Source organism: Piliocolobus tephrosceles, chromosome 6 (genome assembly GCF_002776525.5).
Source record: "Piliocolobus tephrosceles isolate RC106 chromosome 6, ASM277652v3, whole genome shotgun sequence".
Taxonomy (NCBI): Eukaryota; Metazoa; Chordata; class Mammalia; order Primates; family Cercopithecidae; genus Piliocolobus; species Piliocolobus tephrosceles.
In genome coordinates this window covers 90,399,501-90,417,482 of record NC_045439.1, presented here as the reverse complement: position 1 = coordinate 90,417,482, position 17,982 = coordinate 90,399,501, and the positions used below count along the sequence as shown (strand labels likewise).

Here is a 17,982-nt window from a genome sequence, read left to right as displayed (position 1 = left end):
GCAAGGAAGCTTATGTCTGTAATCCCAGCACTTTGAGAGGCCAAGGCAGGCGGACTGCTTGAGCCCAGGAGTTTGAAACCAGCCTGGCCAACATAAGCAAGAACCTGTTTATCTACAAAAAATAAAATGTTTTTTAAAAAATTAGCTGGGTGTGGTGTTGCACACCTATAGTCCCAGCTACTCAGGAGTCTGAGGTGGGAGGATCACTCGAGTCCAGAAGTTTGAGGTTATAGTGAGCTAGGATCACACTACTGCACTCCAGCCTGTGTGACAGAGAGAGACACTGTCTCTAAAAATAAAAAACTAAAACAAACTACCCAGGGACAGGCAGGCCACGAACTATTACCATCTCAGCCTAGAGAGACAAGGAGGAGGATCTAGAACCCAGGGAGAGCTACAGCCATGGAGAAGGAGTCACCTGATGGAAGCCCTGGCCACAGCTAGAGGATCAAAACTCCTGCACCCACTGCAGCTCAGTAGCAAGAGAGCCAGGGGAATAAATACCTTGACCTCTTGCCTCCTGCCCTCCAATCTCCTGTCTGGGTCTTCCGTTGGCCAAAAACAACGGAAGCTAAAGGTCAGGGGACCCTAAGTGATACGGTCCACATAGGCAGCACACTGGAGCAAAAGAAGAAAACCCAGCACAATTCATCCTATTACCACTTAGCAGCCATTCACAAACTTTGCTTAGATGGGAGGAAAATATTTTGTCCCCAGCACAGGGGAAACATGAAATCTCACCAGTCACCATATTGTCTGGGGGTGATAGCAATTTAGTCCCGTTCCCACCTGCAACTTAAATCATAATGTAGCCACTCCTGGGTAAGTGGAACACTTCCTGTAAAGCACAACTGCTAGTGCCCCCTTCTGTGACTGATCATGGGGCCCAGAGTGGTAACTGTAGTCTTGTTCTCCCACCACCCATTCCATAGCCCCTCTACTTTCTGACAGTCCCTTTTATCTGATGGAATGACCCAAATCTTCATCCACAGAGGATTCAAATTCTTGGTGCCCTGTCTTCATTGAGTTGCCACAGTAGCCACAGATTCCTAAAGAACATGAAGAGGCCTTGAAGATCTCACCTGGAAGCACTGTAAAATTCTCAAAAAGAATAACAGGTGCTCTAGGGCAACACTACTCAAACTATGGTCCAAGGATGGACAGCATTGGCATCTCTGGGGAGCCTGTTAGAAATCTAATTTCATGCCCCCACCTCAGGCTTACAGAATGAGGACAAGGGATACAGGGAGTACCAAGTGCCCTAGTGAATCCCAGGGTTCCAAAACTAGTACTCCTTGCCCCTATTGTGTAGCAGAAACCCTACTTTCCCTTGGATATTGGGGTGAACTATCCTGACAGTGCAGTGATCTCTTTCTCTGCCAATGTTTCAAAATAAGGCGCCCCAGATGGCACAAGATCATCTTCCAATTTAACAGACCCATAACTATACTCCCTGGTGGAAGCAGTTCCTCTTGGTCACTAGAGATTTCCAAACCCACAAAACCTAAGGTTTCTTGTTTAAAGGCCATGTTTGTGGGATATACTGAGATGAATATGCTGTGGTTTGAATGTGTCCCCCAAAGTTCATATGTTGGAAACTTGATTCCCAATGCAACAGTGTTGAGAGGTGGGGCCCAATGAGAGGTGATTAGGCCATGAGAGTGGAATGAATGGATTAATGCTGTTATCTCGAGAGTGGCCTTGTTTTGAAAGGGGGTGTTTCGTCCCCTTTTCTCTCTTGCCTGTGTGATTCATTCCACCATGTTTATGATGCAACAAGAAGGTCCTTACCAAATGCTGGTTCCTTGATCTTGGATTTTGCAGCCTCCATAATTGTGAGCCAAATACATTTCTATTCATTATAAATTACCCAGTTTGTGTTATTCTGTTTTAGCAGCACAAAATGAACAGAATGAACCGCCATTTGTGGTGGGATGGCAAATCCATATCCGGAATAAGTGTCTATTCCTACTGCCCTCCATGATGAAAGGGACTCAGTTTAATTAACCTTCTACCAAGTAAGTGTTTGCTCTATCTCCCACCACCCATCCCTGGGAATGGTGCCATATCAGGGGCTTGGCATTGGTCTCATTCATTGGAAGGCTACATATCCAGAAGTTATGGAAACCAATGGACCTTAGCAAGGGAAAGCCCATAGTGTTGATAGCCTCTGTCCCTTCCACTACAGTCACTTTATTCATGATGTCATTGAGCAAACACCAGAGTAGACAGAGGAAGAGGCTGACACCCCCAAGTTGGGTCATCTTATCCACCTCATCGTTGAGAGTCTTTTCTGCAGTGGATGCCCTCCAGTAGGCATTTAGATGGCCCTTGAATATCTTGACACCCAGGGCCCCTTCAAAGATGTCTGTTCACACATATCTCCTGAAGACTGCCTTGGACCCTCTTCCCATCCTGTTCAGTTGGGTCAATGCTGTGATTCTCCTATTGGAGATGGTTGGGAATTCCACACAGCACCCCCATTTGCAACAGACACTTCTGGCACTATTGGATCTGCTGATCTTAAGGACCAAACGGCAGAGTAGCTTTCATCACAGTCTGGATATATCTTTTCTAGAGTCCTTTATTATTCTGGGCCCCATTCAAAACCAGCGGTCTTATGATGTAACCAGTAAATCCATGAGACACACACACACAAATGCTCTATACATTGCCTCAAAAATCCAGAGATCCATCAACTGCTGAGCCTCTTTCTTTATGGTGGAAGACACAAGGTGAAGCAACATATTTCTCATCTTAGTGGGGATATTCCAACAGGCCTCAGACTGCTAGAACCCAAGAAATTTCACCAATGTGGGAGGCCACTGAACCTCCACATGTGTTTTCTTCCCCTCTCTGGCAAGCATGTGGCAGTATGGCACTCGCTAGTCCTCATTCACCAGATCCCAGTAGCATAATGTTATCAATGTAGCAGACAATCATAAAGTTCTATGGGCTGTCAAGATAAGAAGGGTCTCATATAATATGACAGAGACAAGGAGAACTGGCAGATCCCTGAGGTAATGCATTTAGGGTGTGCCACAGTCTTCTAACAGGTGAAGGTGAACTCCTTCTGATTATCTGTATTGATTGTGATGCAGTGGAAACTGTTTCTAATACCACAGTTCTCAAACTTCGGTATGCATTGGAATCACCTGGACAGCTTGTTCTAACACAGCTGGTGAGCCCCTAAAATTTTTAATTCAGGTGGTCTTCAGTGGAGTTCTATAAATTGTACATTAGACATGTTCCAAGGTGACGCTGAAGCTGCTAATCCAGGGACTACCCTTTGTGAATTACTGTTCTAGTCACCAGGCACAATACCAGGTGCATACCAGGTGCCAGGGGCTAAGCGGATCTTCTCTAATAAAGATACCACATCCAGAACAACTTCTGAAATGGCATCGATTCCTGATTGTGTTTATGAAAATCTGTAATCATTCTCTAGGATCCACCTGGTTTTTGCATAAGCCAGACAGGTGGCTTAAATAGTGATATGATTAGAACCACCTGTCGTGCATCTCTCAAGTCTTTGATGGGGGCACAATTCAGGTGCCCTGAAAATGCAGTATTGGTTTTGGTTTACTATTTTGGCACAAAGAGGCGGTTCCAAGGGCTTGCATGGGGCCACTTCTACCATAATAGCCCTCACTCCATGGGTCCAATTGTCACCCTTAATACCAATGGCTTTATTCATCAGGATTTAAGTGGCAAATTCAAAAGGCTCAGTGAAGAGGGTTTAATTTGGGACAATTTTCAGAGGGACAGGTAAGGTAAAGAGAATCAGTAAGGGTTGATGATTAATCCAGGGTTAACAATGATAAGAAGCCATTACTGCCCCTTGCTTAGGGAGAAAACAGTGGCACCAGAATCTAGCAAAGGCTGTGGTTATGTTTCCCACAGGAGCAGTAGGACACAGTGGGACACAGCCACTGCCCAAACCATGGCTCAGCAGGGAAAGAGTAAGGAGAATGATGCTCCCTGCTGCTTTCTCCCTCTATATTCCAACCTCTGCCTGCACTTCCACTGGTCAGTCCTAACCAGCAGCCAGAGGGCATGAGCCTGGGTGATGTTGTCCAATGAGGTCAGCCTCCAGGGGCACGAAGAGCAGCACAGGGAAGGATGGAGAAGAGATCTAGAGGGACAAAGGGAGACAAACCTGCAGAGGGCCCTGGGTGCTCTTCCTGCCAACAGACCTCAGTCAGGGCCCAACAAGTATGCCCAAAGCAATTTTCTAACTTTTTAGTTAGAAAAACAATTTTCTGATTATTTAGGAGAGAGGGTTGGAATATCAGTTCCTCACATCCCTTGGACTTCTTATGCAATTTGGTCCACTCCCTCTCCACCCTTCTGCACCAAGGAGAGGGGCACCCTCGTTATATCCAACTCTACCCTTTTTCCAAGGAAAGGAGTGTCCACTTGCCTAATCTACATAACTAAGAAGGACCCCAGAATTGAGAATACTTCAGCTGACCATACAGAGGCTGCTGGGCAATATACCCCAAAAAAAGATTACACTGTCTCTTAGAAGCCACCTCCATTTCACAGCAGTCATCCCGTTAAGCGGGGGAGTTATGGGGGTTCACTTTGGAGATAGGACAGCAGCTCAGGCTTTCCATGAATGTATATTAAGGGAAGACAGATCCCAGAAAGTTAAATGACTCGATGACATTCAAAGGCTGAAACTTAGGCTACAAACATAGTGCTTCAGTGACCATCCTTGGTGCACAGAGGTTGTTGTTTTGTTTTGTTTTTGTTTTGTTTCCCTTTTTTCTTCTCTTAGATTACCAAATACAGTACTAACATCATTTGAAAGAAGAGTCTGGCTTGAGCTTATAGCTATGAAACGGGGAATTTTGTGAGTACAATGCCACACACATTTAGAAGCAACTACTGTCTAACAGGGGGATTGGACACAAAGATGCGTAGTGCACAGCTCTGCCCTTGAGAAGCTTGCTTCCACAGGCCAAAATCAAAGTCCACATACCACTAGACCATAAATGGGGAGAGTGTTGTCCTAAAGGCTGAAAGCTCTAGAATCCAGTTTCAGCTCGGCCACTCACTAGTTGTGTGAAATGAGCAAGTCTCTGCTATTACACAACAAATATCAGAGACAATGTGGAGTCCAAAGATGGAGATAAAGAAGCAATATTGCCCTTAGGCTGGAGTAAGGTATGGAGGGGGCGCTTCCTTGGAACTCATGCCACAGAGGGGCCAGCTTATAACAAATATGCATACACAAATCTATTTGTTCAAATTCATACGAGCACTTCTACCCCTTGGGCCTCAGGTTGGTGCAGCTCAACCTGTACTGCAAATATCCAATCTTATGAGTAATACTGTCCAAGCCAGGAGAGTTCCTCTTCACATCCCTACCCTGCATCCTCAAAATAAAAGAGACTGTGTGAATGCCACGCAGGACTGTGGCAGGTCCAACCCTGGAGGTGGACGTGTCAGTGGAAGCGCTTAGGTGAGAGAAAGGAATGATTATTTAACTTATTACACACTTCCTCCTGGCCAGAATGTAAACGATTCTTTCCCCAAATAAATGTCATTTCCCATTTATATCAAATATCCACTTTCTTGCTTTTTTTTCTTGTTTGGCTTCTATTTGATTGAAAATTGGTAAAATAGGCAACTGAACTTAATTATCATTGCACTTGAAGGGAGTTGATGGGATGGCAATGTTTGGATGAGAATTAAAGACATAAATTCATCAATTACATACCTACTTTATGCATTTTTAAAATCAAACTTCATTTCCAACCTGTGGTTCTGAAGGGACTCACAAAACGTGCCCTAGTTGGCACGTGGGTATCATAACCTAAACGAAGAGTGATACTAATTCTTTACTTTGGCAACTAAATAGACAGTGAACACTAAGACTGCAAAGTAGTTTTGTTTTTATAAAATATATTTAATAAGATTTAATTAATTTTTTGAGTTGGGTGCAGTGACACACGCTTGTAGTTCCAGCTACTCAGATGGCTGAGGCAGGATGATCTCTTGAGCCCAGGAGTTTGAGGCCAGCCTGGGCAACATAGTGAGACCCCATATCAAAAAACAAAACAGATTTTATTACATTTTCAAAAAATGAATTTAGACATTTCATTTTTATTTGAAGAATTTTGAGATTAAATGTTAAAGCTCTTTAATTATAATCTGTATCTTGCTTTTTATTATTAAAAAATTTGAATATTTTCAAAGAAAACTAACTTTGAAAGCACATATGAAAAATTTAATTTTTCAATCTTTAACACTTAGTTTAGAGTTTTGATGAAGATATTTACTTCTTGTACAGTAAAGTATAAATTCGATATACTTTTTAATATTTTATATTGTCAATAAAACACACATTTATGAAAAGCTCAGGAGAGCATAATTAATGATTCTAATGAAATTAAAGAAAGAAAAAATAATTGTAAAAAATAACGTCTGATTTTAAAAATGTATAAAGTATAAAATTCATGAATTTATGTCTTTAATGCTCATCCAAACATTGCCATCCCATCAGCTTTCTTCAAGTGCAATGATAATTAAGTTCAGTTGTATATTTTACCAATTTTCAATCATATAAAAGCCATCAATTTGCAAATATGTTTGTTTTGCAATTATGAAAGCAAACATATCTAGGTAGGAAAATAGAAAGTATTTCATTTAACAGTGTATAGCTTGTTTATACCGCCTAAATACTGAGACTCCATGAGCACTCTCAGGTTAGGCCCTGCAAATACTAGAAGTAGACCTATCAATAAGACACAATCTGCTCCCAGTCATCTCCTAGAATTCATTCACTTACTTAACGAATATACATTGAGTAGCTCTTACGTGCTAGGTACTGATGAACTTTCAGTAAGCAAAAGCAGACTATCCTCAAATAGCTGAAAATCTAATGAAGGCAGATACTAATCAAATCATCATAAACAACAAAGGTCTATTTATTTCTGGGATCATGACCTTGGCGGGAATAGATGTGCCATGCTACTCCATTCCCTCTTCAAGAAAGAACTTGTCACTCCAGGTTTTGGGTGTGCTGTTGGCAAACAGTCTGAAAATAAGACTGGCCTCAGCCTTATTTCGTTTTCAAGAGCAAAATTTTAAAAAGCCAAAACAGGCTTGCAAGCAAGCATCCAGTCTTGGTCCATCTCCCACGAGTTTCTTTCTGCCTCTCTGCAGGAGGAGAGAGAGCAAAATACTCCCACAGCCCTGGAAATCTTGCTGAGAGGGCAGAAAGAGAGGGGATACACAGAAAACAAATTAGTACTTCGGAATACAACCCTGCCACATTACTTTTTCTGGAGTTGTTAAAAGGAATATGCTTCCAAACTAAAGAAAGGGGAAAAAATGTGAAAATAGAACCACTTTTGAGATCCATTTTGTTGTCAGGAATCTTTGAGATAATATTAATTATGATACTTTACACCCCAAAATTGCCAGGCATGGTGGCTCATGCCTGTAATCCCAGGACTTTGGGAGGCCAAGGTGGGAGGATCACTTGAGCACAGGTGTTCAAGACCAGCCTGGGCAACATAGTGAGATCCCATCTATACAAAAAAATTAAAAAATCACCTGGGCATAGTGGTGTGCACCTGTAGTCCCAGCTACTTGGGAGGCTGAGGTGGGAAGATCACCTGAGCCAGAGAAGTCAAGGCTGCAGTGAGACAAGATTGTGCCACTGCACACCAGCCTAGGTGACAGAGTGAGACCCTTTCTCAAAATTAAAAAACAACAACAAAAACAAAAACAAACAAACAAACAAAAAAAAAAAACAGAAAAAAATCCCTAAAATTCCCTTGTCCTCAAAAACATTGTCTTCGTTCAAGTCTACACTCACCCTCAGGAGAGCTCTCAATGTACAGTGTTTCAAAGGTAAACCAATATGTGTGAAAGGCCTCAGGACAGAGAAGTACCATGGTGGGGGCAACAAGGCTTCTCTTCCTCCACTCCCCTCTGCAATAGAGACAGGGGCTCCTGGCCCCTGGAACCCCTAGTGCCTGTCCCAGCCCAGGGCAGTAGCATGCCCCTGAGCCTAGCTCCCTTGCCACCCTACAATAAAACCTGCAGTGGGCCCCATCTTGCCAGAAACACCTCTGCACTGACTCCTCCTGCTCAGGTAAAATTTCAAATGAACTCTACTCTCAGTTCCACAGTCATCCATTCATATTCCAAATGGGCCACTAGTTAAAAACAGGAAGCATAAATGGAATACAAATTATAAGGAAGATACAGTGATAACTATAGCCAACCTGCCTTGAGATGCTCATCATCCCATCTGCAAGCTCCATTCATCTGGTCAAAATGCTTCTAGTCCTTAAAATACCACTGTCAAAAAGAGGAAATTTGGCTCTGAAAGTCATTTTTGTCTATTTCATATTATTACACACAGATAGGTTTCAATAAATTAGATCTCTAAAACTAAAGACCATTAAAGTCACTTGTCATGTGGGGCTGGCAGTGAGCACTTCTGGAGTTGGAGACAGTAAAACAAAGAGGCTCTTGTCGCTGAAGATTAGGGAAAAGTAATTGCCAAGTAAAGCCCAGGCTGGACCCAGAATTAACATCCATTAGTTTGGTTTCTTAAGTGAATCTGGTGCCAGGAACATTTCTGGCTCTTTCTGCCCTGTGTATGTTTCAGACTCTGGGGCAGGTCCATTGGGTTTTCCCAACATCACCAAGCCCTTTAAGTGCGTTAAATGCCCAAAAAGGGAATAAGCGTGTGATCTCAACAGATGACATCGGCATTCTCTGGTGCCAGTGGGAACAAGTGGATTAATAATGATTTTAAGTGACCTTTGCCCATGACCCAGAGATCTCCAGTAAAGACCTACTGTGCGGAGCATGAGGGCCTTTTATCTATGTGCAGGTGAGGGCTTTGAGAAAAAGATGAGTCACTCCTGTGGGTTGATGCCAGGAGAGAAGGCTTCAGGAACAATCTCAGAACACAGTCTAGAGAGCAGGGGTTTTAGCTGAGTCAACAGAAGCAGATGTCGCCCTGGGAACATAAGCCCCAGGAATTCAGAAAAATCCTGGGGAAGGCTTTGGTCTTCCAAATTCAAATAAGTGTTTACATCAGTCTGATCTGGAGAGTAACGTCTGGGACACCTGACTGACAGCTGCCCTATAGAGCATTTCCACTGAAATCAGCAAAGCACTGGAGAATATGGCCCTAGAGCATAGCTCTAGGAAGTCAAGTCCACGGGGAGCAGTTCAGCCTCAGAGTGTGATATTTCCAAGCCTACGTGTAGCAGAGACTACTAATTGTCCCCCAGTGTTCATTCTCCCCTTCTTTTAGGGCAATCAAACTAATTTTCATAGGGCAAGCAATGTGTTTAGATGAAATACTGTATTTCCAGGCTTTCTTCTAATGAGGTATGGCCTTGTGACCAAATTTACATCAATGAAACGTAAGAAATGTGTGGTATGGGACCACCAGGAAAGCTGCTTAAAGTGACCTAACTCAGGAGGAAGGAGTTCTGCCCTTCCATCCTCCCAATCCTCACTTCTTTGTTGTCTCTTTCTACTGGCCTGGAACTTAGGTATACTAGTTGGAGCTCCAGCAGCCATTTTGCACCATGAGGTAACCCCAAGACTGAAAACCACATACCAAGGATGGCCGAGCAGAGGTATCTTTAATGATACTGTGGAGCTGCCATACTAACTCCAACCTTCCTGACCCCAGATTGCTTTTATGTAAGGGAGAAATACCAGTCTCCTTGATGTTCTTTAGAAATGATAAGCATATTCCATCCTCAGGGCTTTGCACTGGCTGATTCCTGTGCCTGGAGGACTCTGTCCCCAGGTATCCATCTGGCCTGCTCCCCTCACTCCTTCAGCTCTCTAGCAGAAAGGTACTACAGGATTAAGGCCTTCTGTGACCATATTTACAATAGCATCCACATCCCCCAGTCGTCCATAAAACTTATTACCATCTGTCATACCACATGTCTTTTCCTTACCTGTTTATTATCTATCTCTTTCCACTCAAATGTAAGCTTCAAATGGGCTATTCTGTTTACTGCTGTGCCTCTCATCCTTAGAACAGTGCTTAACACATGGAAGGTGCTCAATAAAGATTTGTTGAGTGAATGAATGAATGGTGTGATCTGATGGATGGGCTCTGCATCCTCAACTATCCTCCTAGGCCCCAGTATAAGGTTCATCAGGCCCAGGAAAGGTTGCAGGGCACCCCCCCCTTGCTGTAGTCACCAAGGAACTAGGGTAGAACCAGGGTTGCCTGTGTGCAATGGGTTGGGGCAGAAGAGATGGGACAGAGCTCACTCTCCTGGCTCTAGTGGGCTTTCAAGAGGTGAAAAGCTAGGTCCTTTTCTGCCATCATCACAGTTCAGGTGTGCACCCATGACTCGGAGGCTCTTCCCAAGGCTTACAGTGTGGAGACACAGCCACAGGGCCCATGAACCAAGCCTACAACCCATATGTGCTCATCCGTTAGCCCCAAGAAATACTGGACATGTAGGGTGCTGTGATGGGCAATTTCATGTACTAATTTGGCTAGACTAAGGTACCCAAATATTCTACATGTTTCTAAGAAAGTATTTTTTAAGTGAAATAAACTTAAATCAGTGGAGTAAAGCAGATGACCCCCCACAATGTGGCTGGGCCTCATCTAATCAGTTTAAGGCCTTCACGATGACTCACTTCCCAGAGGAAGAGAAAATTTTGACAGCAGACTGCTTCAGATTCAAATTGCAGCTCTTCCTTGGGTCTTCAGTCAGTAACCCACCCAGCAGGTTTTGGACTTGCCATCCTCCAGAATCCCATAAGCCAATTTGCTAAAAATCAATCAATCAATCAATCGACCTCTTTCTCCTTGGTTCTATTTCTCTGGAGAACCCTGACTACTACAGGTGCCAGTCTCTTTTCATATTCCATGGAATACCAGGAGGCCTGGGATGTCTAATAAGAAAACCCCACAAAGACCCTTGACCTCATGAATAACAGTGAGAAAACATATTAATGAATGTCTGGCAGGGAGGCTTTACACACCTTGACCCACTGGATCAAATCACGATCATAAGTGGACACAGCTGCACCTGCGGCAGTGCAGGCCTCAGAGCACAATGGCTTTATTTGTCACTGAATGAAGGACCAGGCTTATAGCCCGAGGGAGGATCCCCGTCACAGGATTGAAAGGGGTGCTTGAGCCCTTTGTTTCTGGAACAGCAGAGAAAATCTCATGATGGTAAGAGAGCAGGCAGCACTTTTCCAGCACACTGGCCAAAGCCGATGCGGTAACCATCCCCCTGGCAATACCCTGGAACAGAGGAGGACAAGGGTCAGTCACAAAGTTGCTGGGCTCACCAGAACCAACACCTAGGCAGCGGCAGTGCCCGTCAGCACACAGCTGGCCCAAGGCAGGAAGGTGCCATCAGAATCACACACATATCTTAAACACAAGAATAACCCTCCACAGAAGCTGGGCAGAGTCACACACAGGAGCACTTGGACTAGAACCTGGGCCCACCTCCCAGCCAGGGATCCTCAGAGGAACTGCAAGGCTCAACAGCTTTCCTGTGGCTGATATGGTTTGGCTGTGTCCCCCACCAAACCTCATCTTGAGTTATAGCTCCCATAATTCCCATGTGTTGTGGGAGGGACAGGATGGGAGATAATTGAATCATGGGGTGGTTTCCCCCATACTGCTCTCATGGTAATGAAGAAGTCTCATGAGATCTGATGGTTTTATAAGGGGAAACCCCTTTCACTTGGCTCTCATTCTCTCTTGCCTGCCACCATGTAAGACGTGCCTTTAGCCTTCCACCATGATTGTGAGGCCTCCCCAGCCATGTGGAACTGTGAGTCCATTAAACCTCTCCTTCTTCATAAATTACCCAGCCTCAGGTATGACTTTATCAGCAGTGTGAAAACAGGCTAATACAGCGGTCAACTCTCCCCACACGGGTTTGGGTTCAAATCCTCGCTCCGTCAATTAGTCTGAAGCCAGAATACCTGAGTTCAAAGCCTAGTTCCTCCACTTACTGGCTCTGTGACCTTGGGTCCCTTTAGACCTCAGTTTCTTCATCTGTGCAATGGATCTAATGATAGTGCCCACCACACAGGACTGCTGCAAGGATGATGGGAGCAAATGCATAGAAAACTCTGAGAACAGTCTCCAGTCCCTATGTGAAATACCCTGTAAGTGTCAGTCATTATAACCATTATGAACTGGGTGGCTGGGAACAAGCTGTTTAACTTCAGAACTCACCTCCCTCATCTACAAACAAGAAAAACAATGCTTATCTCTCAAGGTTGTAAGGATTAGACTAAATATTTCAGTGAAATTCCCAGTACATCTCAGAAACTAATAAATACTAGTTTCATTCATTTAATTTCATTTCAACAAGGCTGATGGAAAAGCAGAGAGAAGTCCATCTCTGCCCTTGAGAGGGGTCCACTTAGAGGGAGTGGGAGGTCTGGATGAGAGATACAGAGAAATGCCTACAAGGTGCTGAGTGAGCAGCATGGAGGGAAAGGGAGCAGGGAGCGGGGACATCTGAGCCGGGCCTTGACAGGTAGCTAGGAGTTCATTAGGGAAGACACATGAAAATGCCACTCCAGACAGAGGGAAGAACATGTGCAAAGGCTCAGAGACTCAGGCACGGGATGCATTTGTCACATCTGTTCAGTGAGGCTGTCCTTTGGGGGACCCTAAGAAGCCAGGTTACCAAGGGCTCTGAGAAGCCATGGTAAGGTGTTTGAACCTCATTCTAAGGGCAATGAGGTGACACAGAAGAGTGTTCAGCAACTTTCACTTATCAGAATCAAGTCAATACAGAGGCCTTCAGGCACCTGGGTTGAATTGCTTCTCAAAGGCCCCGAGGCACATGAAAGTCAGAAGAGGCAGTGACAGGGCACCACTGAGACGACACCAGGCCCAGGATGGAGGCAAAGCCACTTCTGGGGATGCTAATGACCTTGAGTTACAGAAAAATACTATTAGATCCCCTCGCCTGCTGGAGGCAAGCCCCAAAAGTGGAGCTGTGCTTCCTGCTGCCCAATGTGAAGAGGAGAAATGATGCATTACAAGATCCCAGAAGCCAAGAGAAAAAAATCCAAACACAATGCTGAGAAGACTCATGGCCATCTGACACCGAGACCAAGGGTGGATCCGCGCGATGGGGTCAACAACGTCTTCAACAAGCCCTCCTGGCCCAAAAGGGTACAGCTTCTCTGAGGTGGTCCTCATGGCCACCCCTGCTCAGCAGCAGCTCAACCCAGCATGTTTCCTCGGCCCTCTCCCTTCCACTGCCTGGTCATCTGAACGGCCCTTCCGGCTCGGGCCACTCTGACCACTTTCCTTCTCTGGAAAGACAGCAGCTTGAACACCACAGTGGCATTCCCAGAAGTTTTGGTCCTGGAGCCCTTTACCCTCCCTGGTGCCAGCAGAGTCGAGCCAGCCTCCCTGGCTGGGCGCACCCCGTGACCCACATGCTGACAACGTGCAGGGATGCCCTTTGTCAAGAGCTATGCCCTCGCCTCTTCTGTTGCTCAGTTTCATTATTTTTTGTCAGTCACTTTTCCATCTCAATGCTCAGAAATATCCACACCACTGGAGGAAAAAAAAAAAAAAGCCTATTAAAGTAAAACTAGCTCCCAGCAGAAATGTATTAAACAACTATCAAAACAACTAACTCGGAACTGCAGCATTTTTAAAGAGCCTTCTCCCAAACATGGTCCTGAAGGAGAAGGGTCACCGCTTCTACACCCTGGGACCCCTGGCCACCCTTGCCCAGGAATTCTGTGCCAGGCAAGGGAAGTAATAAAGCTGGAGAGAGAAACTGGAATAAACAGAGACACAGGAAGACCAGGCGGCAGATGCCACCACTGAGAGATACAAAACGAAAGACTTTTGCTCAGATACTGTTTCCAAATAATGTCAGATACCAAGAAAGAATCCACAACAAACCACAACTATCAACACATCAAAGATCTGAAGGAGAGTGGGAAATGCATGTGTCCAGCAGTGCAGAGCCATCTGTGCAAATGCCTGTGAGAACACATTCTTGCAAGTTGCAAGCTGAACACTAGATGGGGCTTGTGAGCAAGACTAGGGGATGGATGAGTTACACCAAGACCATCAGAGATTTTTGTTGATAATTGTTGGTTTGTTTACTTCACCTGTTCTCTTGCTGAACATTTTGTGGTTTTTGGACTCTCAGAAATGAGAATCTCATTGCACCACTTAAAGAGGCAAGAGGACACAAGGGTTCAGAGCACAGCTCCTGGAGCCCAGCTGCCTGTGTTCAAACCCTGGCTCCACCCTTTATCGCCTGTGTGATCCTGGGTAAATATGCATCTTTCTGGGTCTCGGTTTCCAAATCTGAAAAATAGAGACAATAAAAGTAGCTGCCTTGTTAGGAATAGAAAATGTACTGCAGGTAAAGCACTTGGCACAGTGTCTGGCCTGCAGTAAGTGCTGCGGCGTTGACTGATGCCAGCACTTCTGAATGTCCTATCACATTTCCAATGGTTAGAAATTGATCTGGGGAAGGAGCATCCGTGAAGAGCAAGCAGGGAAATGAGAGGCAGCCATAAAGGCATCTGAGCAGGTACAGAGAAGGAGGAGGAAAGCCAGGAAGAGCTGAAGAAACCAAGTGTGGCTTTCAAGCAAGAAAGCAGCTCAGCAGGGCTGACCAGTGAAGTCGTAAAAGGTGACGGCAGAGCTGTCCGCCGACACGGGGCACCTTTGCACAAGGTAACACAGCTGACGCACCACCTCCACCTGCCTGCTCCTCTGCTTACCCCCTCTTTTCCCCCATAAACACACAGCCCAAATTTTAGCAATATGCACTCATTTGAGTTTTTCAGTGGTCCCCTTCTGTATGAAATTCTCTTTTTTCTTTTTATTAATATATAATGTATGCCTCTCATCTTAGCAAATTATAATTCTTCTTTCTTGGTTCCAGGGGATTTTGCGCATCTGTTCCCATTTCCCTCTTCACTTGCCAACACATGCTTCTTCAGATCCAAGGAACTGCCTTTCCCTGAATTCCTCTGCTGGCCTCCAAAAATCCTTCTGGAGCAAGGCATTGTATACACAAACAAACATGGAAATGACTCTCATGGCATCTTGGCTCCTTTCTCAATCCTTCTCTGGCTCAAATGTCAAGAACACATGTGCATTCCAACTGCTAAATACCAGCCTCCTTTCTTCCAGGCCCTGGACAGCTGCCTGGTCTAGCATGGCTTAGTCAGGGGGCCTTATCACACTGACAACAGAGAGCTAAAGCCACCATTTTCTCTTCTGTCATCATCTCTTTCCTTCCTTTCCCCAAATCAAAACTTCAGAAAGTGCTTTCACTCAATCCACAGAACCGTGACCAAAAGCCTGCGGTAGGTCTGGCAGCATTGCAGAAAGACTAGAAACAAACCCAGCAGGGGAATCAGAAGACCTCGGTTGCAGCCTGGCTTCCCCAGTTGTGGGACTTTTGTCAAGTAACCTGCCTTCTATCAGCCTAAGTTTTCTACTCTGCAAAATGGGGGCAATGATATATTACCAAACGGCTATTGTGAGTAAAAAATGAAATAAGGAAGGTGGACATGCCTACAATATGGTTGGCTACCAGCAGGTGTTCAGTAAATATTGTCAAATGCAAATTAGAGAGGTATAATTAGGCTGCAGAAATGTGAGCAAAATGCGTATTTATTGACTAATAATGGGTATCATCTGCTGTTTTGAACTCTGCCTGCATCTTCTCTACCAAATCCACTTTATTCAAAGAACTAACCAACAGCCACACTGAGCATGCACTATGTGGTTGCTACTTGGACTAAACTTTGCTCTCCAAGAGCTCTGGAGTAGGCTAAATTATGGCCCCCAAAGACATACGGCCGAATCCCTAGGACCTGTGAATGTTACCTTATATAGTAAATTTCTTGGAGATGTGATGAAGTTAGGATCTTAGAATGAGGAGATTGTCTAGGTGGGCCCTATATGCTATCACATGTGTGTTATAAGAGAGAGGTAAAGGAGATGAGACAGAAGAGGAGGCGACAATGTGACCATGGAGGCAGAGATCGGCACGATGTGGCCACAAGCCAAAGAGGCTTCCACCAGAAGCTGGAAGAGGCCAGGGACAGATGCTCCCCAGAGTTTCCAGGAACGTGGCACTGCCAACACGAGGATTTTGAACTTGTGCTTTATAGAACTGTGAGAAAATACATTTCAGTTGTTTTAAGCCACAAAGTTTGCAGTACTATGTTACTGAAGCCACAGGAAACTAACACAAGCTTTTAGTTAAGCACAGAAACTGACATGAACATCATTAACCAGAATTCTGTATTTTCCATGAATTACTAGCAGAGAGGACAGAGATATTGATTCTACCTGAGCAACCAGAGAAGGTAACATTTGGGCTGAGCCCGTGTATATCCAAGAGTTTGCAGGTAATGAGAAAAGCAACTCTCTTATCACAGAGGGTTACGTATTAGAACAAGACTATAAGACTAAGCAGATAGAGCAGAATCAGAGGGGAAGATATTGACTTGTTGAAACAGCAGCTTTGAGAAGACCTTGAGTGGAAGAGTAATGGGAAAAGCAAACATGAAGGTTCATTTTTCAGGCACCAAGAGCAGGATGGATTGCAAGGGCCTGGTGCAAAAGCTCTTCTAGGATTTCAGGCCTGGAAGGGTGATGGTGTGGAGTGAGTCCGCGGCACAGAGATGGCAGGGCATTTTCCAAGGATGCCCAACAGACTGTGCTGATGAAACGGGGGCAAGGTTCCAGCCCATAGATTGTCAGCGGTGCCAAGACAGTCAAAGAAGGAGGGGCGAGGGTGACAATTAGGCATCCCAAGGGAAATGTGTGGTCAGCAGGTGGAGAGCAGGACATGGAGTGTTAGTGCAGAGGCTGGGCACTACCTCGCCCCAGGGTGGCTGTTCTACCGGGCAAGCAGGTGCCACTGCTTGTCACTTCATTCAGGGATCCCATTAAGAAGAGGTCAAGAGGCAAAGCCTTCTAAAACCTGGGTTCTGGAAAAAAGCAGCAATGACAATAAAGATAACTATGAAAAGACGACCATCATCACCATTTTTAAGCACTCACAAGGTAACATGTCCTCTGATAGGTGCTTTAGACACTATCAAAGGTGTTAAACACCGAGGTTCTGAAGATAAGCTGCCTGGAAAGGAAACCAGATTTCATTATTTACTGGCTGCAGATCTGGGGCAACTCATTTAACCCCACTACGCCTTCACTTTCTCATCTGTAAAATGGTGCAGTCACGACACTGGAATATAAACCCAGAAGAGCAGAGACTTCATTTGTCTTTTTACCACCAGAACCCCAAGATGGGACTCAGAGTAGGTGCTCAATAAATGTCTACAAAGGGAATAAACAAGTTCATTTAATCTTTACAACTATGCTGTCAGGTTACGTATTGTATTCACTCCATTTTAAAGATGAAGAAGGCTAGGCACGGTGGCTCATGCCTGTAATCCCAGCACTTTGGGAGGCCAAGCCGGGCAGATCACAAGGTCAGGAGTTTGAAACCAGCCTGGCCAACATGGTGAAACCCCGTATCTACTAAAAACACAAAAATTAGCCAGGTGTATTAGGAAACTATTAGGAGAGCTTTTAGTTAATCATGGAAACTGACATGTACACAATTAGCATGCCTGTAATCCCAGCTACTCAGGAGGCTAAGGCAGGAGAATCGCTTGAACCTGGGAGACGGTGGTTGCAGTGAGCTGAGACTGTGCCATCACACTCCAGATTAGATGACAGAGCGAGACTCTGACTCAAAAAAAAAAATTAAAGATGAGGAAAAACTGAGTCTCAGAAAGGTTAAATAACTTAATGAAGGTCGCACAGCTGGTGGGGGACCTGGGAGTCCAACCTGAATCTTTCCAACTCTAAAGAGTGTGCTGCTAACCACTATGGTGTCCTTCCCCTCTATTAGTAAAATGTGGTAGGCAGAATGGCCCCCCAGAAGAATTAAAAGGCACCCTCGCCTCCTCGGAATG

The 17,982-nt window shown here is 44.9% G+C and overlaps 1 protein-coding gene across 5 annotated transcripts in view; it reads right to left on the bottom strand.

Annotated features, from left to right (window-relative positions):
• Positions 1 to 11,046: 11,046 nt before the first annotated feature.
• The window catches only part of FAH (fumarylacetoacetate hydrolase), a 35,804-nt gene continuing 28,868 nt past the window's right edge, over positions 11,047 to 17,982 (bottom strand). For all 5 annotated transcript variants that reach the window (XM_023193369.2, XM_023193370.2, XM_023193368.2 and 2 more), the window contains one exon: positions 11,047 to 11,272. In XM_023193369.2, the coding sequence (XP_023049137.1) occupies positions 11,193 to 11,272 (80 nt within the window). In that variant the 3' untranslated portion in view covers positions 11,047 to 11,192. The remainder of the gene's footprint in view (positions 11,273 to 17,982) is intronic.